The sequence below is a fragment of the Aplidium turbinatum genome, chromosome 18 (genome assembly GCF_918807975.1).
Source record: "Aplidium turbinatum chromosome 18, kaAplTurb1.1, whole genome shotgun sequence".
Classification (NCBI taxonomy): domain Eukaryota; kingdom Metazoa; phylum Chordata; class Ascidiacea; order Aplousobranchia; family Polyclinidae; genus Aplidium; species Aplidium turbinatum.
The window spans coordinates 19,528,634-19,555,495 of record NC_137489.1 but is presented as its reverse complement, the minus strand read 5'-3'; the positions used below and the strand labels follow the sequence as shown (position 1 = coordinate 19,555,495).

Sequence of the window (26,862 nt, the reverse complement as noted above, 5' to 3'; positions counted from 1 at the left end):
CAAAATTCGTTTTCAAGGTCATTTTTGCGTCACTAGGGATTTGAAGAGTGTTTCCTATAGTGTCATTTTAGACAAAAGTAGCGGAAGAAGTAGCGGTAGCTACGTTGGTTCGAGTAGCGGTAACGGGTAGCGCGCTACTTTTGTAAATTGGTAGCGTGTAGCGGTAGCGCACGCTATTTTGGTCCAAGTAGCGGTAGCGGGTAGCGCTAGCGGGTGCCCACCTCTGTGTATGATTGTATGTCAGTGTGATATAATAATCACGTTTACTGCGTGATTTTTGTTTGATTTTTCTGGAAGTGCTAGATAAGCATAAGCTCAGCAGTTTTTGAACTTATTTTACTGGTTGACGAGTAGGCTATTGAACTGTTCAAGGCTTAAGTGAAGAGCTGGCAGGCCTAGTCAATAAATCATATGTTGCTGTAATAGTTGTGGTGTTGTCGGTGCACGAAGATTGCGCTTCTTCATGGTACAAAGTTTCTTTAGCGAAATTAGAGCTATTCGCTGTTTCACTGAATGTTTGGGGACGAAAGCAAGTACCTCCACGTGGTCGTCCCCGCAAGTACCTACTTTGGGAAACTAAACTTGCTACAACTGTCGCTATAAAAGTCAACTGAATGTTAATTAAATTAATTTATGAATGTCGCATGTTATATTTTTTCAAACGCTAAATTGCCTACTGTATTCTGCAGTGCTTTCAAATTAACAAAATGTCAGAAGCTTCTGTTGCTGAGAAAGCAAAACTGACAACTGAGACATTACCATTATATTGAAACAATATGTGCATGGTGTTTTGTTAGAATAAAATTTGAAATTAAAATTATGTGTGTTTAAGTAGGCTAGTTAAGATTGAGTGTGCAAATTAAGAGGGCTTGCTTAATTAGTTAATTACATATTATTTTATTAAGGACTAGGATTGAACACGCCCTTGGGTTTTCTGACCTATGTGCAATACAGTTTCGACTAGTGGCGTTCATGAGGCGTCAGCATAGCAAAGTGGTTCAGTAGCGGCGCCACGGGGTGGACATGTCCACCCCACTCCTATTTAGGGTCAATTTTGTAATTCGTCGAGATCCGATGAGAAAACTTGGGGGTGTATGCAGGGGGTTAGGGGTGCCTAGTGACTGCGTCATAAATTAGTTTCAACTTCTTACGTATGAATTACTTTTGCAGCATTGACATACGAAGAAATGAAGAATCTTCATTGTTATCGCTCTGTTGTATTGATTGATTGTAGGCTAGTCTAATTTTATCATTTTGAGATGATGGCTTTTATCACAGCTGAGACATAAGCTTTGTAAGACCTAATAGGCAAAGGTTTTGATGGGGCCACCAACATGTCAGGAAAGGATGAAGGTGTACAGCAACACCTAGTTTAGCGGGTGCCAAACTGTCGGTATATTTTCATTGTTTTGCACGCCGATTAAATCTTGTGCTTGGGCACAGTGTTGAAAACGTAGCGACAGTCAAAACAATTTTTGAAACAATTGGTAACATCTACCACTTTATGGACTGTTCTCCCAAGAGACATTTTTTTCTTTAAAGAGCATTTGAAAAAGGAGGAAATCACGTCTAGAAAAATTGCATTGCACTCGTTATCTGATAGGCTACTAGATGGTCTGCACGTTCAGGTGATGTGGATGGGTTATTAATGTAGGCTATATCCAGCACTGCTGTCAATGTTCCAACGAATGTCAAACGAAGATAATGGTGTAGCTACTGGTTTGTTGTTCCGCATCAAGCAAACTGAATTTGCTACTGCTGCTAGTCTTATTCCTCATAAATGCTTTTCGCTAAGTAAACAGGCTTCAGATTATTTAAAAAGTGAAGAAATGGATCTCACCACTGGGGTTACTGCTATCAACGACTTGAAAAGAGCATTTGACTCACTGCGTTCAGAGGAAGATTTTAACAAATTGGTTTTCAACTCATCGCTGTTTGCGGATAGAAATCAAATTACTAGTGAAACCACCACGCCGGCTAAGTGATGTCGCTACCCACCAAGCCATTTCCGAGATGGTCAGATATGATTGATAGGTTGCAACAGTCTTCCGTGGAGTGAATCTGAATCTATTACAGAAAAGTTAAGAAGAGATTTTTCTTTATCCTTTGACAGAATGCTAAATGAACTTAAAAAGCGTTACTCGGATCAAGCATGTGAATTAATGTCAAATGCAACTGCATTTTATTTCACGCACATGTCTCCATCAAATTTGCCTAAAGTTGAATATTTAGTCAAATTCTATAATTTCGATGAAAATCAGGTTGGGCAGCAATAGGATCTTCTTTTCTTGAGGTCAGCTAATTGTCACAAGTGGAAACTAGAATTTAAAAAGCACCAAAGTGGATAGACCAAGACCGCGTGGTTGTGTTTGCCTTCACTTTTGAAATTGTGTGGACAAAACGACCTAAATCATTTGTACAGCGAATTTTTTCAAATTATTGCTACTGTTGCTACTTTGCCCATGACTGTGGCATCTTGTGAACGTATCCACAGCAAAGTTAAGACAATAAATTATTATTATCTGCAACCTGCCATGTCATCACAAAGACTTGAACATCTGGTGCAGATCAGCAGTGAGCGAGACATTGCCGATAACACTGGTCCTCAAAAATTGGTGAAAGCTTTTAAACTGACCTGCGAGCGCAAAATAAAACTTTTGTGACAGTGATTTTTAACCTATGGCTATGGGTATTATTGGGTAATAGCCAGGTTTTTTTTAATTCTGTTTAAAGGGCCACCCAATAAATTTTTATGAGGCCGCCTATCATTGCAGCTCCATGACATAAAATAACGACATGCTTGCTAACATCAAGATCGTAGTCGGCAAATCTATGGACTGCAGAGGAAATGTATGGGAGCGTTTGGCCCCATTCTATTCTTTTATTCATAATTTAGAGTGCGCTCAATGTAAAACGAGCTTTTGCCCCTTTTCAATTTCCTTTTGTTCATTTTTCAATAAATTTCACAACAGAGCTGCAGTGAGTCACATCGCAATCGGTAATCTTAGTGACCATACTTTACGGTAGTATATTACCTCGAAATATTTTTGTCCACCCCACTCATTTTTGGCTGGCGCCGCCCCTGAAGTGGTTCATCGGATATTTTTTTTAAATATGGTCCATGGGCCAAAAAAGGTTGAGAATCACTGGTTTACACCTCATGTAATCTGTTTCTCACCGCACAATTTACTCGTGATCATTCCTGTGTCATTTTGTGCTTTTCAGTCCAGAGTGTCATTACAGTTGTAGCGCAAAGTCAAATTTATCTTACAATTTTTCATTTTATGTATATTGCAGATTTAATTCCTGATGAGGACACACGTATGTGTCAAAAACGTTTGAGTTTATTATAATTATGTTGTATTTTTGTGTGTAAAAAGGTATGTTAAACCCGCTAAGGTTACTCTGCTTAATTTCTCTATGGTTCAACAAAGCAAACTCTCTAGATGTTTCAATTTCTGCTACATATCCAATATACAGTCTATTGTATCCCGTGATATGTAATTGTAAACGACAAAATGCTTAACCTAGCATATTGTTTTGTTGCATAAAATGACAACATAGCACACTATGAATATCTTTCTTTCATTGTGAAAAATAAAGCTTCCGTGTTTTCAATTCTGGCCTCCTAAGAAAAAGCTCGGATATCCTTGCGGTATAGTTGACAGTAATAGAACAACCTCAGGCCATCACTTTCAACTCTGGCTCCTGAGGTGATAGTGGTCCCAAGCAGAATGGCCCATTTTGGCGAGTCCAATTCGGCTAGTCCAATTCGGCGAGTGCCTTATTCGGCGAGAGCCCTTTTCGGCGAGTTCCCTATTCGGCGACTTTTTCAATTTTTTTTTTTAAATTATCGGGTACCGTAGCCTAATTATCATTGCCGTTTTAGGGTTAGGGGTTGGGAGTTAGGGTTAGAGTGGAGTTAGGGTTAGGGGTAAGGGTTGAGGTTAGAGTTAGGAGTAAGGGTTGGGGTTTAGGGTCTTATTTCAACGTTTAGCGATGTTAAAACGATGTAAAAGCGGCAATGATAATTAGGCTACGGTACCCAATAATTTAAAAAAAAAATTTCAAAAAATCGCCGAATAGGGAACTCGCCGAATCAGACTAGCCGAATTGGACTCACCGAATAGTAGCAGACCCGGTCCCAAGACTACAGTTAAAGGTGTTTTACTAAGATGAGTTTCCAAGCATGAAACACAACATGGCTTAGTTTCGTTAGTTACATCAATATGAATCTCAGTGAGTCAAGGTTGTTATGGAACAAATCTTTATTTTATCAGGTTCAAACATACAAATTCTTATAACTTATGTGGGCATTTGCAAAATGTACATCATAATCCACTTCCACGACACTCTTTCTGTTCAACACACACAATAATATTAAGCACTAGATTGATAAACCTTCATACACATGGCAAATTCTTTCATGAATATTCTGCAATAAAAAAAATGAACCTACATAGCTTACACATGGCCTCCATACAGTGGTGGCATTTTTTAATTTACAAACAAGTTCGATCAGAGAAATATGAAAATCAAACCGAGTAAAACCTGAGTGGGACTATAATTTTTTATGGGGATCTCTTAGACAAACTCAAAAAAAAAAAATCACTAAGTTACCCACAAACATATATACAAACTTAATGTATACTGGAACCAGTTTAAGAATAATGATTTTAAAGTAAAATTTAGTTCATTAGTGTTATTGCAGGCCTCGAAATTCACGGCGGACACGGCGGTCATGTCCGCCGTCACAGCATGTGATGTCCGCGGGAAGTACCATCTAGATCGGTCATATTTGTCCGCCGAGAAATAGCGGTAGAAATCGTCATTGCATAGCACGAACAATTGTTGCGAATATATAATTTCCCGCGTACTCTAGCGCGCATCTAGAAAATGTTAATACTGTATCCTTTAGCTTTCATTCAAGCAGGAAAACTTTCGATTTTTACGTTGCTTCAACGATTGGTGACATTGAATCAGCGTAACAAAGGTGAATTATTCGCTAAGAACCGATGGGAGTACCGGTACTTTCACACTAATCACGCGCAACTTAGTTCAAGTTTTACGTTACAATGTCTGGCCTTGATCTCCGAGTAATATTGATAAGGCAAGGTTGGTTACAAAATTAGATTATACGAGTAGGCTATTACAGCAAGATGCAGCAAAATTTGTTTAGTTTTGGTATTACAGTAAGAAAGAAAAGGCCCAGGGAAAATTCACTTTCACTCATATGACTCGCAAAAATAAACCTAAAGAAAAAAGCCTAGTGAAACTTTGCACAACAGAAAATAGTAGCGTTAGTGTAGAAGTTTTTCAACTCGTGTCCAGAGCATTGTGACGCAAGAAGCCACACGACCTCGTTCGGTGGAAGTTAATTAGTTATGTGGCGTATTAAGCAGCTACGCGGCGCTTTGACTCTTCAAGCGCACGTCGTTGGTCTGATGAAAGCCTTTCAAAGTGACTTCGCTGAAATTTTAAAAAGACTTCTCAACCGTAGCTATAGTTCTCAAATGGCGAAGAATTATCAAGATAAAGTGATTAAGCGTGACGATCGACGCTAAAACTGGTGTGTCCGCCGTGTTACTTAATTTGTCCGCCGAGATAGCTGCTCAGACCGGACACGTTTGTCCGCCGTCAACAAAAACGAATTTCGAGGCCTGTTATTGAATGGTTATTGACTGGTAGTTATTTTATCTGAATATGGTAGTAATCCAATTCAAGCCTTGCACATCCTCATGAGTTTACTGTCATACCAGCTGTTGTTAGCTAGTCTTAGTCAGATTAGACATTATACAATTAACTATTAAAACTTATGAAAAGATATAATGTAATTGTATTGGAGTAATGAGTGATCACTGATCAATATGAGTGGATTGTTTGCTAAATCAAGGCCAGCACTGATATTTTCAACAACTAGTTTTCATGCCCTAAAACAAGTTTCTACAAACTAGCTGCATTCCACCACTGCAAGTAAAGCACCAATTTTAATGGATGAGCTACTGTGAGTTAACTTAATTCACTTCAAATAATTGTGAGAATTGAGAACACTAGTTCTGAGATTAATTCACTTCAAATAATTGTGAGAATTGAGAACACTAGTTCTGAGATGAAATACGGTGTTTAATAATGTAGTAATGTTATACCCGATGTTCAACTACTCTGGCACGGCACCACATATTTGCAGTGGGTAAGAGGTTGGACAAAGCCAAGAAAAATTAAAGCATGAAAACAATACAGTACTTGAACAAAGAGAATAATAAGCTGATTGAACCATTACTCAATAATTTGACCACTGCCCATTCATAATAAATATAAAACATCCAAGAAGATAGAAATCAATTGAATTATTATTGTTGTGATAGTGGCTAAATCGAAGCCAAACTTTTTGCTCAAATTAGTAATGCTATCAATGATATTTTTAGTTTACTTTTTCAAAAATGCCTTCAATCCTTCTGTGCTCATTGACTTTGGCCTTTCAAGAGGCAGACCAAGAGCTCGGCTCCAAATCATTTGAGAAAGGCATCCGAGAGCTCGTGACACACCAAACAATACAGTGTAGTATTGCATCTCTGTCATGTTATAGTGTTGCAATAGCACACCACTATGGGCATCAACATTTGGCCACGGGTTCTTTGCTTTTCCTTGTTCCAACAAAATGTCAGGCACAAGCTTGTAAAGTTGGCCAACAAGTTTAAACATGGAATCATCAGGTAAATGCTTGAGAGCAAATTCTCGTTGACAAGTGTAGCGAGGATCTGTTTTACGTAAAACTGCATGCCCATATCCTGGCACTACACGGCCGCTCTTGAGTGTGTCCCAAATGTATTTATGCAAAACCTCATCTGAAACATCTTTTCCACCAAGCTCTTCACGAACTCCAGTCAACCACACAAGAACTTCTTGGTTGGCAAGACCGTGCAGAGGACCAGCAAGTCCATTCATTGCTGCAGCAACACTAAGATATGGATCACTGAGAGCACTTCCTACCAGATGAGATGTATGTGCACTTACATTTCCACCTTCATGATCTGAATGTATGACAAGATAAAGTCTCATCAACTCAATGAAGTCAACATTGTCATAACCAAGCATGTTGCAAAAGTTCAGAGACCAATCAGCATTTTCATCAATTGCACCATGAAACTCTCCATCACGGTACAAGTTTCGATATATTTTTGCAGCAATTGTTGGAATCTTGGCAATCAAATTCATTGAATCTTCATAGACCAACTCCCAATACTTGCTTTTATGAACACCTTCAGCATAAGCTTTCGCAAACACAGACTCTGTGTTGAGAGCAGTTAATGCAGAACTTAACTGTGACATAGGATGAACATTGCTAGGAAGTTGATCAAGCAAGTTAACCACATGAATAGGAAGGTCAGCTCGTTGAGCCCACTGACGACTAAGCCATGTCACTTGATCTTGGGTTGGAATATCTCCAGTGCAAAGAAGCCAGAACAATCCTTCAGGAAGTGGTTCTGAACCATTTACGGCTTTTGGAAGCAGTTTTTGGCATTCTGGAATGCTGTAGCCACGGAATCTAATCCCTTCTTCTGGATCTAGCACAGAAGTTTCCCAGACCATCCCTTTGATTCCACGCATACCACCATACATCATGTCTACAGTAACTTCACCAACTTTTGTACTACCATTTTCTGATCGAAACTGTTTGATTTCTTCTTGCTTCTGTGGGATTTTAACACTTAGAACTTCTTTTAAATCATTAGATGCTGAAACGTAAGGTCTGCTTGAGGATAACGAGACCAAACGTGTTGCACTGAAGGTATTGCATTGATGTAAAGCTTTGCCAAACGCCGTTCGTAATGCCATTTTAGTTTTGAGGAGTTTACAAACCTAATTTTTTTAAAGCAAGCTGAAATACAAAAGTGAGCTTTTAAATCCAACGAACCTCAATCTTTACCTTAAAATTGTTTAAATGAAAGAAAGTCTTGCAACTGATGCATTCAGAACACTGAAAGGTCAGTTTTTAATGATGTGCCCTGCCAGAACTCTGAAGGTGAAAGCCAACTGCTCAGGGCCAAATAAAAGGTGTTTCCATTTACTAAAGAAATAAATTAATTGGAAAGTGGTCTCAAAGCAGAAGATCAAACATTGCCGGACATGCTACTATGAGCTGCATAATGTAGACTGCAGCTGTACCTTTTTCTTTTTGAAAAAGCAGTGAGACGTTGACGAGAAGCTTATGGGAACTTGTGTTAACAATACGTTTAATCTTATATCGTAGCCTATTACATATATTGATTTCCATAAAGGATAGGGGGATAACTAGCCTACCAGTTAGTCGTGGCCAGTATCTTAGTTATAGGCTACTGCAGATTTATTTAGTGACAGCTTTTAGGTAATGCTTTCGTATGTTTGCGCGAAATGCATATGCCAATAGGGCTCTGCTGATTTTCCATTTATTTTTGTAATAAACAATGATTATATCGTATTACGTCAGCCAAATTTCAGACCAAAAAGTTCGAGCTAAACATTGTAGAGACGACAAACGAGCTGCTTCTTGAAACGTCGACATGGCCTACAGTCAATTTTGATGACTGACGTGTCCTAAACAGAAACGAAGTTCTCATAAAATTTTACAATGTATCAGCTGATAATGAACAAAAGGTTGCTAAATTTTATGGAAAAAGGCATGCATGTTTTCCACGGTGGGCTAACTTAAAACGAACAAATCCAGCCTTTCGCCTACGGTACCGGTATCGGCATGCATAGACAAATGTAGACAGAGCACTGGCAAGACGTTCGATACGGCGCCGATGTGATATGGCTTAAGAGTGTGCGGTTGTGTCGTTGGCCGGAAACTTTGGAGCATGTTTGAAGGTGGACACCAATATTGATTGGTGTTGCGACCGTGCCAAATTTCTCAACTCAATAACTTACTTCGGTCACAAGCACGTTTTAACGTTCGCGTTTTGTCGCTTCTACCTTTTTCTCGACCTTTGCTATGTTGACGTGTATTGTTTTTGATATATGAAAAACAGAAATAAAATAAAAAACAACCAAACTGATTGCTTGAATCTTTATCCTCGGACTGGGAAAGCTTCTTGCAGAGCTTAATCCTGACAGTTTCGCATACTTGTAGAGGCTTTGAATCACTGACGCAGGGCCGGTCGCGAAATTTTTTTCCCACGAGATTTCTATCTCATTTACACACTTTGGTAAAAGTTTGTATGAAAACCTTGTGAATGCAACAATTTCTCGTTGGCACAGTTGGCTCAGTGGTTTCATCCTCTTCCTAGTGATCGTGAGAACGTGGGTTCGACGCCCGTCGAAGACAAACTTTGTTTTTCTTTAAATTAAATTTTTGCGGTGCACAATAATTAGAGCTTTTCAAAAAAAGTAGGGTTAGGGAAAGCTTATATTTTATTATCATTGCAGAATTTTATTGGTAAATAGTTATTTCGCAATCTGAATCAACCAATCTCTCAAAACACTTTCGGAAAATCTTACTTTTAGAGTGACTAGAATCAATGAGACAGAAATCTCGTGGGAAAAAAAATCTCGCGGCCCGGTCACCGAGATTGACAGAGTGAAGTTTCCGATTGTTGAAGTCTTGTTGCCGGGAAATTATTCCATCCATTAGATACCACTGAATGGAGAACAGTCCTTAACGTGCGTTGTTCAAGCGCACACCCCGAGAGTCGAACCAGCGCCGCTATTGATCTTGAAAGTTTCTTCGTTCCATAATTGACGCGCTAACCAATTGAGCTATGGGGGCGGTCAACTTCCTTGCCTTCTCGTCTAGCCTACTTCTTCTTTGTTTGAAGTTCTCAATCATATTCTTTTTCCCTCTTGGAGGACATTGTTTGTTAGACTACACTGGAACGCAACAAGAGAGCAACCAATGCTTGTGGCTTTTTCATAAAAAACACGTAGATTTTCCGCTCCGTTTAGTGGGTTAAAATGTGCAATCGTTGATGCTGCTTAGGCTATAGCCTACGTTTATGGTGTGCTCATAGTAGCCTACCATATTCGTAAAAAAAGAAAAATAGGCTACACACTCCCTATTGGTGCACGATTAAGCGGAAAAAGCATGGCATCCGTACAAAGACTGGATGCTTAGGAGGAACACCATAGTCCACACACCATAGTCCACGCAGTAGCTTAGGAGGAATATCATAGTCCACGCTTGTCTCTATGGCGCCGCCGGTATGGAGACAGGTGGCCGATAGGACGAGAAAGTGGAAGGCCTAGTGCCTACTATATTTGACTTCCATTTAAGTTTCGCCAAATCAACCGTAAAAATGCTGTGTTACTCAACTTCATGAAGCGAAAGTTGAGCGGTAAGGAGAAATGGTTGGGCTATCTTTGATTTCAATAAACAGTGTGTTGATTAGAGGTGTAGGTCCACGGACTCAGATTTTCTGAACTCCTGCTCCACGCCATAAATGTTCACTGAGTAGCAATCCAAAAGGATCAGGACAGGATCTTAATTTTTGCAAAAAAGCAGGATCAGGACAAGATTCAAAAGTTTTTGCAGCATGTAACAGCGCGTTGCTTATTGCTATGCATGCCCACTCATATAGCCTACAGTCGTCGGCAGAACGACAACACCTCTGGGAACGATCGCAGCGAGATGTGATCAAGCAACGGTATTCTTTGACATTACATTCATTAATTTATTCCAACAGAGCAAGCATGACGTTGAGCAGCAGAATACTGAACAAAAAACACCAGAATGGTTGACGGCCCCGAAACCAGAAATGAACACCCCTCCTCGGTTACTCAATTGAATAGAAAAAAAACCTAGTTTTGATTGGAAAAGCGCCGCTGTGAGCATCGCAATCGCTAAACACAAACACGCAACGTAACAAAACGGCAAATCTATGTTTCTGAGGTGACAGCTTGAATGCGATTAGGCATTCTTAAAAATTCAGTGCTTTCAATTCCCTGGTGAGGCGCGAAACTGCGCTATATAGGCCTACGGTGTTGTAGGCTACAGATTAAATAAATTTTATCACTCTGACGCGAAGCAAGAGCGCGTGGCGTCAGAAAAAGCTCTCACGATTTTTGCTGACGACACATAGCCTATCTAGCTTTACGTGGTGAAGACTTGGATTCTTTAGGCTACAAACAGAAACAAATTCTGAACTACATAAAATTGATGATTGGCTACGAAGAAATAAACTTTTCTTAAATTACCCGAAAACAAACTACATTTTAACCCTATTTCCTGTGGGGGGGGGGTCGGTGGGGACTTGGTACTTTTCAATACAATATCATTAAAGAACTACGCGATCCACAGCTTTAAAATTTCTTGACTTTTCCTAAAAATTGTTCAACTATTTATTCCGCTTTAAATGACGTTGCTATTGTCTATAATTTTAGAGATATGGCATGATTTTCATAACATACTCTGATATTTTAGCTAGCTACTAGCTAGCCCTTTTGTTTTCAAATTATACGGATTAATAGGATTACTGAGCGCCGCCGTGCGTGGAACTGCGACGCAGATATCTCATGAGTTGGCTTTGTTGTAAAGCATTCAACCGTGATGATTCCGTCTTTTGTTTGCAAACTCGAGTTTTGAGTTGCTTTGATTAATCTTTTAATTACATCTGAGTTGCTTTGAAATTATCAGAGAGCATCCGATAAGCTATGCTAAAAAAAATGTAATTTTACGTTGTTTTCTATGGCCAATACATTTTGTTTCTAACTTATAACAAGAAGCAGTAGGAAAATTCTTGACAAAACTCTGTTTATCTCATAAAACAAACAGACTGATGTAGTAAGTTTCTTGATTTCTTGTCGGAAAGCAAGGAGTGCGTTCTTGACCAGCCAATAAACTTTTGCATGTACCTGTACACTTATACTCACATGAATATTTATGGATGTTGTGAAAATGTTTTATGAAAACAGAGATTGATGGATAGTGAAAAGAACTTGACACAGACTATCTAAACTGCTTGGCTTTTGTGAAAAACACGCGCAGCTAAATTATTGTGCTTTGACAAGCATTGTGCATATTGTATCATCACTGAATCTTTACCTAAATGGTAATTTTGCAGTTGCTTGAGAGATTACAAAATACGAGGATTGAAAAGTTTTGATATATCTCAGCAGAAACACTATTAGGACCAACTCAATAATTTCAAACTTTTCATTGAAATGTTGGTCTTCAAAAGCTTATTTTCACAAAACGGTGTAGGCCTATATCTTTTTCTCCATAAATTTGGACGTTTGTGTCATTTGGAGCAAAGTTGTTTGTTGGGTTGAAAGAATCTGAAATCAATGCCTCGTTATTGTAACGTATCGTAACGTAATCTATCAGTCAGCGCTTTTGTGCCTTTTTGTTTTCGAATACATCTCTGTGACAAAAGATTGGCTTTTGTAACAACGCCATCAACCATAAAGTTGTATTCTCTGACTGCATCTCAAACGCTATACCATACTCAGCAATTTTTCTAAAGCATTGTTACACAAAATGCATATCTGACAAAAGAAGTGAAATATGTTGAATTGAATTATATTTTATACGGATCGTTTTGCTTGTCCTTGAAAAAAAGAAAGAACGATTTTTATCGTTTGGCATAAAAATATGTATATTGAGGTTCACCTTGGTTTGCATAATTAAAATCACCCCAAAGAATTGCTTGAAGTGATTTTCGCAGCTATTTGATCCTTCGCGCTGATATCAATTATAGTTTCTATCAGATGAAACCTCTTCAAACTATTTTTTTTAAAAACTTTGGTTCATTCAAGAATATAATACTTTGTAAATATAGCTTACTTCATTTTTGTGTTTTTACTTCGACTTTTTCACAAGCAAGACTTTACACAAAACAAGTTATTTGCAACGTGAGTTGATTGACCATAGTAGCCTAAATGGACCAGAAAGCTGTGGCCTAAACTTGATTACTTTTTATCAAAATGTATGCACATTGGAAACAGCAATCACTTTGTTTCAAATCAGCAAATCACTTTTTGTCATTGGTTCAACGTCTGCAGACGTCTAAAATAATATACCACAAAATTGGTTTTCTGGGTCTTCGGTTCGAAAAAACATCATTATGATGTATTGTGACGTGGTCTATCAGTCAGCAGTAGTTTATGCGTCTTTTGTTTTTGGAAGTGTGTCAATTACAAAAGATGGCTTTTGCAGTAACGCCATCAACCGCAAACTGCATCTAAAATGTTATTTCAAAATTTGAAAAGAAAGAAATCTTCTAATACGTAATAAATAACTTGACACAAAATGCATGTCCAACAAATTAGAAAAAAAATGTAGAAAACGTTATTTTGCAAATCTAGTTAACAACATGAAAAAAACATTTCAATCATTTTGACACAAACGTGCATTTTTAAAATATCAATAACCTTCAATTTTGCCCAAGGAAAAAGTCAACACTTTAGTGATTTTTTGTTTTTTTACGACAATAGCACTCGGCCTGAAAAAGATTTTTTTTCTATTTTTCGTATCGTTATGCCACGACTTTGAGTTTGTCACGCAGAACGGGAGTTCCATTTGGCAAACGACCTCTTCGAAAGCCTACCAACACGATTTGACTAAACGATTATTATCACTACATTTTGTCACAACTGTTTGCAAAATTGTTTCATTCAAAGTGATCATTGTTGGTAAGTATTGAAACATATCACTTTGGAATGCATCGTGACATAGTTTATCAGTCAGGAGTTTTAGACGCTCTTTGTTTTTGGAGTGCATGATGGCCTAAAATGGAACAAGCTCCTATCGAAGCAAGTCACTACCTTTGGATAGGTTGTTGTTCAAATACCACGTGACACCATTAGGCTACCTTACTTTTCTGTATTCAACCGCTACCCAGACAGCAGCAAATCAGACACTTTTTACATCGATTCAAAGTCTTTAGACGTTGAAATAATGTTAAAAACGAATAAATAGCTTCCCGAGATGTGCTGTGAAATACAAAGTATTTCTTGATCATGCATAACCAAATTCGACAGAAGGAATGTGAAGAAAAATTTGCTTGATTTAGTTCCAATATCAAGTAATGACAGTACGTTTGAAAAAGTGTAGACTATAAACATGTGGCTCAAAAAGAACTTGAAATAGTTTTTTTGTTGTGACTTTGTCTCATTCTCTGCAAATGTTGAAACAAAGCAAATTTTTTTTACAATGCCTCCGGCAAAACAACAAGCAAACGCGAGTCGGACGCCAATTACGATTTCATTGAAGCGTGGACGACGTCTCCGCGTAAGAGATTAAAATCTACACAATGGAATTAACCCGTCACACTCAATTATAAGTTAATTACGAAGCAATTTCTCAAGTCAAATAAAAAAATATGACCAACCATCAAATTATTTGATTTTTCAAGTTGCGCTATTGAACAAATTGCAAAAGAGTTTCGATGTTATATTGTCAGATAAAGTATCTACACCATGTGAAAATTTGATTGATGTATCTTGCGTAGTTTTGAAGTTACACGAGCTCAAAGTGGTAGTGTCGAACCGACCCCCCCGTCCGCAAGTCAACTAGCCAAAATACGTCACAGGATAAAGGGTTAATAAACAAAGTGCCAAAGCGTAGCCTACTGTTGAAACTATTTCTGGTTGTGCATTAACCAAACAGTGATAGAAAGAGCGAAAATATCGTCGTCACCCATTAAACATTTGTCGCTGCAGATGGCTCGATATTCTGGAGTTTTTTATCACTTTCGTAACTACGTATTGCAGGAAACATTATGCATGTTATATTATAGTTTGGTATATAGTCATGTTCAATACGGTATTGCTATGTAATGGGTACTGCAAACAAAATGCTACTCAAGAAAGTAGGCTAGACGTCAGACACAATAATATTATCCGCGCAACCACTAGAAGACCAAGATTCAGTCACGTCACCAACTTATACAAATCTTTAAATATATTACAACGAGAAGATATTTACAAACTCGAAATTGCCAAATTTTTGCATAAAGTTTCCAATAACAATCTACTACCTGTATTGCAAGATCGTTTTATAAAACTTGATAATATTGATTGATTGATTGAATCTTTATCCTTGGACTGGAAAAGCTTCACTCGCACAACACTCTACAACTAAATAAAATGAAGTATTTTCTTCCACTAATAAACAAATCCGTAGCACACAATCTTTTGGCACATCGAGGTACTAAATTGTGGAGTGAATTAGATGAATGTATAAAAAGCAAACACCTTGCTTTGTTTAAAAAACTTTATAAAATTACCTTACTAAACTTTTATTAAATATATTTTTTCAGTTTAATTATTTTATCTACATGTAACCTCGTAGGCTACTTGTCTGATTCATTATATGATAATGTTTTGCAAGCTGGTCTTGATTCAATTTCTTACGAAACCTCATACGATTCATTTTGATTTCGAAGCTACTGTTCAATCAGAGCCACTATATACACTATCATACACTATCAATCATGCTGTTTATTAATTCAGCTAATGTAAAATATGAAATGTGTGACGCTGCAATGTATGAGGCCTGATGTCAGGCAGCACCTTGACTGGTTAACCGCGGTAACGCCTAGAACATCACACAACTAAGGTGAAAAAGCCACGTCCATTGAGTCCTGTCTTTGTCATGAGCTACCAAGGGTGGTGGGGGACTTGTATACCTGGGACTGGTATATAAGTCCCCCCACCCCCCTTGGTAGCTCATGACAAAGAAAGGACTCAATTCAATTTTCTCTTTCGCCTTAGTTGTGTGATGTTCTAGGTTTTTCCGTTAACCGCAAAGGTTGTTCGGTGCTGTCAAAGCTTTCTATTCTTATACTTTGATTTTCATGTAATTGTGTTTCTTTTTCTCAACTCGTATTAGGACGGAAAATAAAGCAAACATCTCTCTCTCTCTGTACACAGCATATCAAAGGTTGAAAATATTGACGAACTCACCAGATTTTATTCTTTATGTTTTTTGTTTGTCGTATCCAGGCTTACACCTGGTGGTTGAAAATTTAGATTAAGTGGACGGGAAGGCAAGGCAAGAAATCTTCATGTCCACCTTCAGGCATGTCTTCAAGTGTCCTTGCTCTTGAGCGTCGCGTGTTCTAAGTGTCGCATGCTCTTGAGCGGTGTCGAACTGGCGCCCTTTCGATTGCCGTTCCAGGGCTCTCACCACTCGGCTATGTAGCCTGTGCATGGTGTAGCGATCTATTATTTCATCATGTAAGTTTTCCTGCCTTTTACTATAGTGAACTAGTTTAAAGTGCCCCTGACAGGTTGGATCCAAGTATAAGTAACTTTTTAAAGCATTTCCTAGCGCAGAATTACACTTAGCGAGCTTTTTAATCTTAACCTCGTAGCTCGACTGGTTAGGGCGTAATTTAATCAAACGACTGCTCCGCAGCGCCACCACAGGCGAAACTCCATATTTCACTGCTCTGGGACGACTTTGGTGGTATTACGTCATCCTAAGTGGACGTCGTTAGCAACGGATGAAACAAACGCTTCCTAGATGTAATTGGTAGATCACAGTTTGGTTGGAGTTGGTGCAAGCGGTTGCTTTTTCGAAGATTTATTGTTTTTTGCAGTTTAATAAAACTGTACTGAATACTTTTCTACAAAACCTAAAATACACTTGAAGTGAAAAATGAAGAAATCGTACGAATAATCATTCATATTTAATTCATCATCACTATTCAAAAATAAATAAAAGTTCTCTCTCTCTCTCATAATGTGCCTTTAGTTGGCCATTGAAATCCTGTGTAACGGCCATCTGGATCTGGAAAATTGTTTCGGATTCGCCAAACAATGCATGACGGCATCACAATCCGATTGTTGCTTCCGAGAGCATCACCTTGTAGTATACACTCCAACACATGCCTGTAGGCATTTTTACTTGAGTGGTATTAACAAAATCATCTTCAGTGAAGTGAACATATACGACTAGTTTTGTATGGCCTATCCCACTTTCGAACACTTGAAGAAAACTTTGACCATTTTCTTCTCAGTAGCCTACCTTGTTTTGTGGGAAAGTGGGAAAAGAAAGCACACGGTCTTTGTCACTGACAATGTCACATAAACAGCAATTCGTTGGCATTGCCTCAACCATAAATTAAACGTAGGCTACTGTTTGTGAGATACTGTTGTTACACTGCAAATGGCTATAGCCAGATTAGGACAAATAAAAAAAGTATGAAAATTGTAGCCCTATGAAACTGCAATTTCAATTGAATTGAGATGCTGTTTGATAAAAGTAAACTCAACCTATTTGATCGAAACCTGATAGTAATAATAAGTTCACTTTTTCATTTCGATAATTCTTAATTTGCACATGCTTTAGACCAACAGAGTCCCACACATTCACGTTTTGCAGTAGCAGTACCATACATTACCAAGTCATTACAGAGAAAGAATGCATCCTTCCCGCTTACTGTGACGTCACAGCAGTGTTGCCGTTTTTATTTTTGCAATTGAATGAGTGCCAGATTCGCCGATGTCAACGAAAGTTTGCAAGCGTGTAACTTAGTAGCCTGTTGATATTTTTTAGGATTTGCTGGTCAGGGAAGTTTGTTAGTGTCATCTTTTTGGTATCTTAGGTAAATTTAGCGAATTTATTTACCTGTCAGAGGCACTTTAACCTAAATTTAATTCCTAGTGTTTCTGTAATTTTCCATGTAATCTGCTCCCGAAGTGAATAAGAAAAAGGGAATTGATAATATAAAATTATTTGTTCGCATTTGGAAAAGCGGTCAGCACGTCGCACGTCAGCACGTCAGCGGTCAGCACGTCGCACAGCACGTCGCACCAATCCCCATTCAATGCAAAATAACAGACAGAAACCAAAAAACGAGGTGTCGGCCCTAAGGTAGGTATATCACACTTAGCGTCAGGTTTCAAAATCAACATGCTATTTCTTGAAGATCTAAATTCCCAACAACTATTTCTTTGCGATACCGGTGCTGCTGTGAGCTGCGTTCAACCTACTCGATTAAAAAAAAATTCTATTTCATTTTCCAACGACATCTTGTATGCAGCTAATAATAATAAAATACCGACTTACGGCAGACGTACCATGGACATCAAAATTGGGTACGATCAAATAAAAACTTGGACATTTATAATCGCCAATGTAAAACAAAGTATTATTGGTCTAGATTTTTTACAGCATTTCAATTTGTCAATTAACCCGAAGAATAAATGCATTATTGATGAAACCACAAAACAACGTTACGCACTGCAACATTTACGCAAACAAGATAGTATCGCACCTATATCACTGACAAAGTACAACGAGTTTTCAGCAATATTGGACAAGTTCCCCGAGCTGACAGCACCACGAACCGCTGAATATGCCGCACGCGTTCCGGTGAAGCACAAAATTGTGACGTCGGGATATCCATTGTCATTGGTATGGATTGTAAATCACATTGACATTTAATCGTCATTTCCGTAGGGTGGCAATTGACTAGTAGACCGTATGGTCGTCTCGTTGTCTCCCTGTCGGTATGGAAACTTGTGTAACTTTGCATTGTGTATATTAATTGCATATTTCAAACATGTACCTATGTTCCTGTTAGCCTACTGACAAATAAAACATTGATTGATTGATTGGTGTCAATTAGAATTTATTTTTCTCAAGGATAAAAGACTGTGTAATGGAGTTACCAGGAACAGTGCCGGTCTTTGGGATGTGCAAATCGTGCGATCGCACAGGGCCCGCAAATTAGGGGGCCCGCAATTTACTCAGAAAATACAGTAATTTTGTCATTTTCAATGGAAAAATTCAACAAAGGAATTAGCAACAAGAAAACATAGAGACTCAACGAATTCAACCTATTTTGTCACCTGAACATTTCGTACCCTGAAAAGATCGAGAAAAAAAAACGACATAGCCGAAGTCGCTGATCGGAGTTGCCGCAAACATTTCAAAATTTCTCGATCTTTTCAGGGGACGAAATAGATCAAAATTTAATTTTGTTGCGGTACACGATTTCAGGGTACGAATTTTTCAGGGGACGAAATAGGTTGCATCCAGACTCAACATAGAGACATAGCTTTATTTCCGAAAAATGCCAAAGAAAGCATGATCTTATCCTTTTGCTATTCATACCTAAATTTTTGTTGAACATGCTCTCAGAATGCCCCAAATTCAAAGTAATTTTTTAAAATTTTCTGGGGGAGGCCCCCCAGACCTCCCGCCGCTGGTTGTCACCTTCCGCGATCACGCCGCCACCACCGCCCCTCCTCTTTCAAAGTAACCTACCTAACTACGCTACTGAATTTGATTATTGTCATTGGGGCCCGCAAAGCATATTCCGCACAGGGCCCGAAATACCCTAAGACCAGCACTGCCAGGAAGCAGAGATGTTTACAGAATCATTGAAAATTAACAGGATCAGGACAAGACCTCTTCAGTTTTGCAAATCAACAGATCAAAACATCATCAGGACTTGTACTCGTTGGATCAGAATTGGATCAGAAGCTTGGAAAAATTAGATTCTAACATCTTTGCTTTTTTCAGATTTACTTTCTTGTTTTGTAGAAAATAACTTGGCAACGCTCAATACTAGTGCACTCACTGCAGAGTGCAGAGGCCGTAGGGTTCTTCTGGGTTTTTATTGATCATTTGATTTCTGGTTTTTATTTTATGAGAGGTTAATTTAGAACAGCAGAAACTGCTGGTGACTATGCTTCAATGGCACAGAAGTAACTCAACAGGAATCTCAAGAAATTTGTTTTATTCGTGAGGACATCATCATCTACCAGCTCATCCATTCAATCACCCACCAGGACAAGAAACAATAACTTAAACTGGATATCAAACCTCAATCGTCTTAGGCTACTGTGTGATGTGCAGTCTAACCATAGAAAGAGCTCAACACCTGCTCTCCTGGGCCACATTGAAACGGGCTTTTGCCTGAGAATGGGTTTCTTTTATGTCCGGTTTTCTTTCTCCATCCTATTATTATTATTATGACTGCTCATCCTCATCAATATTGGAACTGGCAAATTCAATTCACAACACTTTTCATTAGGCTATCATTCATTACTACATGTGTGTTTCTCTCTGTTTTTGTTTTATTTTTTGCTATTTGTTTTTTTTGGGTTTTGTAGCCGTGCTAACTACTGATATATACCGGTAGCCTACTACATAATTTTTCATTTAGGCATGTTTTAAACCTTTCAAGGTTTTGCCACCTTTTCTCATTCGTTAACGTGCTGGTAGGTTTATATCGATTTTTGTAGTTAGTATCTTTTTCGTCCCGGGCGCGTTAATGACGAAAAATAAAATGATTGATTGATTGATTCTAATTGCAAAATTTAAGAATATTAAGGCCAAAGAAGATATTTATGTAGTACCGTACCTATCTAATTTAGCCTACTAAATAAAAATTGTTTGTTATCTTTAGGGTACTTTTACTGCGCGTGCACACTGTTACTGTGCTTGTGTGATTCCATGGTGAAACTGTCATGTCACAAGCAGCAGAAAAGGCTAGCGCAGCAGTTTTTTTGATTGACGGTCTGGTCAAGGCAGGTGCAGGAGGTTGATAGCTTGGTGAACTCAAGAGTTTTTTGATTGGTTGTGTGTTTTTATCCAAAAGAAAAATAACTGAGGTAGTTTGGAAGCTGAATGGAGGCAGATTTTAATTTTGATTGATTGTTTAATTACAAAGATACCACTATTGTTTATATACAAATTTAGAATTTAAAGTTTCTGATTCTAAAAAATATTCAGCTTCAAACGCTTCGATTAAGTGACTCTGAGTGTACTGTAGCTCATTTACATGATTCGTATTTTAATAAATTAAAACTCTGCAATTTGCATTCTTTTTGATTGTAAAAGTTACTTGATTGAAATGTAATGTTGACTATTATCATTTGCTTGCAAGTTATATATATAGTTCTTAAAAATCATGAACACTTCCATGCTTTGCTTGAGGATGCTCGTAAACATGACTTTTTCAGTTAACCTGCCAATGTTGGGAAATTTTATTTTTCCAATTGAACAAGGTATTATTTAGATATAGAATGATTACTTGGCTCATAAGTGCATGGTTTCTTATATTAGTAATATGGTAACTTAAAATCATTATGAATGCTTTTTGTAACAGGAAGGTTATGTCTGATATTGGCAATGCAGCCAATATTGAGCAAAGCAATAAAAATTATGATTTTCAAACTTTAAAATATAGCACCGTCTTAAAATATCTTGTGGGGGATGAAAAACTTAAACAAACTGAGGTGTATCCTCAATTTGGAGGGATTCCAACACCAGTGGCTACCCCATGGGAACAACGAATTGAAACTATCGCTAATAGTTGCGCCTTCAACACGGCAACAGCTTGTGTAGCAGGTAAGCTGTTGTATATTTTTCACAACCTGGTTTGATGGAAACTTGTGTCATCTTGAATTTTTAACAAGCTGGAAAGTTGATTTCTGTGTTTAATTTACTTTTTGCACTAAGGGTTTCAGTGTTCCAATGTTTGGGGTAATGGTTTTTTGCTCACTTTGCAATTGGCTTACAAATGCTTGACATTCAAAATACTTGCTTATGAATCAAAGTTTGAAGTGAATGCAGTCATATTGACAAGTTATAGCGACGAGTCCAAATATTTTGCTTTATATCAGTACCACAAACTTCTGTGATCCATAGCAACACATATCTGTGATCCATACAGCTCCATATAAAAACACAACTTATAATGATGTATGTGCATTTCGAAAACTATTTTAGAAATTTGGTGTTAGTATCAGGAAATTCAGTAGCATTTCAAATGTATGATCTGCCGGTAGCTTGATGTTGCAAGCAAAGTTTTACATTGATTCCAAAGAGCTATGCAAAAATGCGATATATATACTAAACATAGTTCCTCCTAAGTATATCTTGTTTCAATGTGTAAAGTAACCAGTGCTTACAATTGCCTGTGCATTGGGCAATGTGTTCAAATTTGGTGGCATTTATTGTTAATCAGATCGATCATGAACAATCCGTGTTAGGTAATGTGTTACACGTTTGTTTATTGAGATTGTGTAGGATTTAGATTTGTTTCGGAATTTTAGTTCAGTGATGTACACTTGCTGATTTAACCGGAGTTGCTGCCTCACCTGCCATTAACTCCTGTTCTTTCACTGGATCGGCCACTGAAGTAAAGTAATTTTTCGGCAAAACATCTTTCCATACTTTTTTAATCAATTGTTAGTGTCATGTATTCCCTAGGTGGTGCGCTTGGTGTCGTTTTTGGCCTCTTTATGACTGGAATGGAGACAAGAAGCTACACTGAAAAAGTTCCAACCGTTCGCGAGACGTTGAAGGAAATGGGGACAGAGATTAAGTCAAAGGCAAAGAACTTCGCGTTAATTGGTGCCATGTTTTCCGCCACACATTGTGCTATAGAGAAGGTTCCTTCTTTTTTAAATTTTTTTTAAAACTCATTAACTGTACTAGCAGCTTACTGATGAAAATGAAATGGTTTAACATTGCAAAACAAAGCCTCTCAAATATTGTGATAGCCATGCAGCATGTCATTTTGGTGCACTGTGATTTTAGAATCGTATTTTAACTTATTATATTGGTAGCAAATTGCAGTGTGTGCTGCATTGCTGCAAAGCTATTCGATTGATAAGATAAGGTTTTGATAAGCGATTTGTGTGGTCTTCGGATTAAAATCAATTTTCCAGCTTCTCCTGTAATGCAAAGTTTGAATTGATTTTCTTTTTTTCTAACACATTTTACTTTTCATGACACTATATTGCTAGTTCTTAATCAAACTTATCGTCATTGCTGTTCAGTTACCACTGTCGGAAATGTGGGTTCAACCATAGTTGGTCGTTTCAACGTTTTCCTTTTCAGCATCGGGGAGTTTCAGACATGTGGAACAGCACCGCTAGTGGTTTCGTGACTGGAACTATGTTGGGGCTCAGATTGGGGCTTCGCGCAGGACTGGCCGGAGGATTGGGCTTTGCTGCATTTTCTACTGCGATTGATTACTATTTTGCACTATGACATTACTTTCTTGTTTTGTTAGTTGTGAGTAGAAACATCCACGTCAATCTACTTTAGATGACGAAATTGATGTAAGCGGCTGTTGCTTCTTCCACATTTTACTGAACTTCACAACCCTTCCGTGTTGGTATGGCTCGGTCAGTTTCAACTTACAGGGTTTCACATGATTCCTATGATTCATATTAAACTGTGCTAATGCCTTCTTCATGTTTATGTTTTCATGACAAAAGGCCTGATACTCTGTTAATTCCACAGTTATTAAAATTTCTAACTTTGCAAAGGTTGGTTGGCTCTGATTTTGTATGTGATTGGTTTCCTTGAACCACCTCAGTCATTTTTTGTTTGAATGTTATATAGATGGTTGTATTTGCTGCAGTCGTAAATGTCAAGTTTTTAAACAAGCCACGTGTTATTCATGCCTTTAAATTATCCAATTTTATAGTCTCGCTACTAAACTCTCCACTAGATCCTCTGCATGTTGATGCTATTGATAGAGCAGTAGAGTATCAATGTAGGAATGAACACTACTCACCTAAACTTTTTAGTGTGCTAAGAGTAAATTTTGCAACGTACCATTAAACGCGTCATTTGTTCCAACTTATACTGGCATCTCGGTTACAAACATAGTGAAGTTATTTTTGATTCTTTTGCTTCTTTAAAATAAACGAATTGGAATTTTAAACTAGTGCGTCAAAAGTGTTTGTCTCGCTGAAATGAACGTTATAATGTTATGGTTTTTTTATTTATTGCCGCTCTACAACAGTTAAGGTCTTTTAGCGACAGGGTTCAGTTTTATTATTATGTCAGGTTTACGATGTTATCACATTATCACCCGACTTATTCTCACTGCGTTATACAAGAAAGAACACAATCGGTACCGTTTTTAAGGTGTTTACTTTAATCCGACCTGAAATCGATTTAAAATCAACTAGCACTAGAGCCGAAGGCGAAACCACTCTGTCATTGAGCTGGATTGAGTGGTTGAATGATTGATTGAGTGGTTATTGTTGTGAAGTTGTGAATGAACAAGTGCGCCAGTCACGGGCTCCAGTGCCTAAAGCCGACGTTTTAATATTATTCATGTGTTAAGTTTTATGCACCGTCGGGGATGAGCTCTGAAACAGATACTGTTTGTGTCATGACGTTTGATCGTGTATGATTTAATTGATTGTCACTCTACAATAGGGTGGAGTGAAAAATTTTTTTTCTTTCAAATCAAAAAGTCTAGTTTACTAAAATTCGGAGTTGACCCCAAAAACACCATCAAACACATTTTTGGGTCGGTGCCCCCCAGGGGGTGCAGGCACACCCCCCCTAAAGTTCGAAAAACCCCAATTTTATAAAAAAAAAATAATATCTCATTAACCACAGACGATAGAAAGTCGGTTGATGGCTCAAAATCATCAGAAGGTACAAGTTCATATTACTTTTAAGAGAAGTGTTATTACTAAAAGCACTACAAAGTGGTCATTTTTGCAATAATGTAATTTTAGTCGTAAATTTACGTCAAATTTGGTCGATTTTGTAAATTAAGTTAATCTTTGTGCTTAGTATGTGTCATAGAAGTGAAAAATCAAGCAGATTCATTGTCATTTAACAATATGAATATCATAAAATGGTAACTGTAATGCAGTGTTTGCTCTAAGGTGCAAAGTTGAGAAATTATTTGAGCAATTTTTTCCTTGATTTGAAAAATGTGAAGATAGATTTGTGTGAAATATTGGAATATTACTTAAAAAATTCGTGTGTTAAAGTAAAAGTATGGGCAAAATTTTTCTAAAGCAGAAAAAAATACGTTGGGCAAACTTGTACTTTAATCTACTTTGGGCAAGTACTTACTTTACAATTTTCTTAGCGAAGAAAACTGCTGTAAGAAATGCACTTAACTACAGTGAGCTGATGTAAAGATGTTCAATTACGTGTAAGTTATACGACCAAGTTCAAATTTATCACAAATCAAATTTCAGCAAATTTTTCATCAGGCATTAAATTGATTTTTGGTATTGAAGCATGGCATTAGCATACAAGACTTAATTTTTTCTGCCATCTTGTCTGTGAAAACCTTCTCGTCTGATCATGCCATCTCGTCTGTGAAAACCTTCAACGCTTGCAGCAGCTTCAGTTACCAAGTGCACATGCCTTTCCACTGCCTGGTTATGGCAGGGATGGTTTAGCTCAAGTTCATCTGTCATAATTTGTTGCACAGCTTCATTCGTCATGTTCCTGACTGCAGGCGGCTCGTGAAAATCGGAAAGGTCCAAACTTGACATATCGTAATAGGCTTTGGCTCCCGCATCTAACTTCGGAAGAATGAACATTCGTATCTTAGCAGAACCACTTTCTTGATGGATACTTTGACTTCTGCTTTGAAGAATTTTGTTTATTGCAGTGATACGAACGCTTCGGTCATCATCTCCCAGCATTGCCAAAATTATGTTTTCATGGTGGGCAAAAAAAGCATTGTTTTGCAAAACTTTAAGTCCAACGTTGTTTACCAGTACATTTGGAAAATGAGAAATGGCATTTAGCATAAAGAAAAAAAATTTGGACCCGTCTGTAATTCTATGATGATATTTGATGCGGAACCAACAGGGAAAATAGACTCGAACAAGGTATTCAGTCAAAGTGCGCAAATTCTTTGAAGGCCTCTTCCTTGAAACGTAATAACGTAGGATTTGACATCCTAAGATCAACCAACGGGAATGGCATTATCCACCAACTTCAAGGTATTTCAAATCCTGTGTAACAACGCCTGTCATAACAGCTTGACACATTTGCATAGCATAATATTGATCACTGCTCAGACTTTCAATTACTTCATCAGGAAGAATAGGAAATTCGTCATTTAAGATAGGCAGAAAATTCGCCACAGCCCAAGCTGACACTTTTCCATTTAATTGCTTGCCAATTGTTCCAGAAAACGATTCTGGACCACTTGTTGAACCGTCTAATTCTTGAAATATATGCCTTAGAGGGAGCTCATTGAGATGCAGCAAGCATACCACCCATTGCAATGGACGCCCAAGCTTTTTTCAAGGGAAGTAATGAAACCAGATTTTTTCCCTGTCATAGTTGCTGTTCCGTCTGCTCCAATGATGTTTAGCTTGCTTTCCATTGCTGTGCCTTCAATTGCACCATAGCCTACACGGCTTGAGCAATTTGTTGACCAGTTCCATTTTTTGGTGTGATATGAGTGATGTAAAATTCAAAGGGTTCACCGACAACTACATAGTGCTCTTCAATGATTCTGGTTCGATGATAGTTGCTCCCTTGTTTCACACTGGTAATGGTGGCATCCTTTCGCCCATCAACATAAAGTCCATCGACAATATCGAACTGCAATTCTTTTTCCTTCTGAATTTCTTCTCTGTACTATTGTCGTTCTCTCCTTAATTTACTTTGGTCAATAACTTGTGATTTATCGATGTCAGTTACTATACCAAATGCTTTGAGAGTGGCAGTAGCAACAGCAGCACCTGCTCTATCCGAAATTCCAAATCTTTCACTAGTTATTGCTACTTCTTTTAGAGATGATCGGTTTTGTGTGGTAGATTTGGTTGGCAATATTGACAAAGCTGAAGAACCTCGAGCACGTAATTAATCTGAACAAGTGAACATAGATTGAAATAAACTTACAATTATTGAAGCTACATCCGTGCCTAATCATAACAGATTAGGACTAAGGGAGTCATTAACAATGCGGTTTTGTAGCCAAGCGCCACTGTACGCATTTACACCGTACTAAGCATAAAATATCAACTGAATATACAAAAGTCGACTAAATTTGACGTAAATTTACGACTAAAATTACATTATTGCAAAAATGACCACTTTGTAGTGCTTTTAGTAAAAATACTTCTCTTAAAGGTAATATGAACTTGTACCTTATGATGATTTTGAGCCATCAACCGACTTTCTATCGTCTGTGG

The 26,862-nt window shown here is 37.9% G+C and overlaps 2 protein-coding genes across 2 annotated transcripts; one reads left to right on the top strand and one right to left on the bottom strand.

The window, feature by feature from the left end:
• Positions 1-3,479: 3,479 nt before the first annotated feature.
• On the bottom strand, positions 3,480-7,875 carry LOC145787281 (citrate synthase, mitochondrial-like). Its single transcript, XM_082598991.1, has one exon. The coding sequence runs from the start codon at positions 7,834-7,836 to the stop codon at positions 6,427-6,429; it is 1,410 nt and encodes a 469-aa protein (XP_082455117.1). The 5' UTR covers positions 7,837-7,875; the 3' UTR covers positions 3,480-6,426.
• Positions 7,876-21,006: 13,131 nt separating this feature from the next.
• On the top strand, positions 21,007-24,173 carry LOC145787750 (mitochondrial import inner membrane translocase subunit Tim22-like). Its single transcript, XM_082599561.1, has 3 exons — positions 21,007-21,283; positions 22,148-22,329; positions 22,781-24,173. Exons 1-3 carry the CDS (start codon positions 21,022-21,024, stop codon positions 22,931-22,933), a joined length of 597 nt encoding a protein of 198 aa, XP_082455687.1. The 5' UTR covers positions 21,007-21,021; the 3' UTR covers positions 22,934-24,173.
• Positions 24,174-26,862: the final 2,689 nt, after the last annotated feature.

Coding starts and splice junctions, on each gene's coding strand:
- LOC145787281 (XM_082598991.1), bottom strand. CDS start 7,836: ATGGCATTACGAACGGCGTTTGGCAAAGCTTTACATCAATGCAATACC.
- LOC145787750 (XM_082599561.1), top strand. CDS start 21,022: ATGAATGCTTTTTGTAACAGGAAGGTTATGTCTGATATTGGCAATGCA. Junction 21,284..22,147: donor GGCAACAGCTTGTGTAGCAG/GTAAGCTGTTGT, acceptor TGTATTCCCTAG/GTGGTGCGCTTGGTGTCGTT. Junction 22,330..22,780: donor CACATTGTGCTATAGAGAAG/GTTCCTTCTTTT, acceptor TTTCCTTTTCAG/CATCGGGGAGTTTCAGACAT.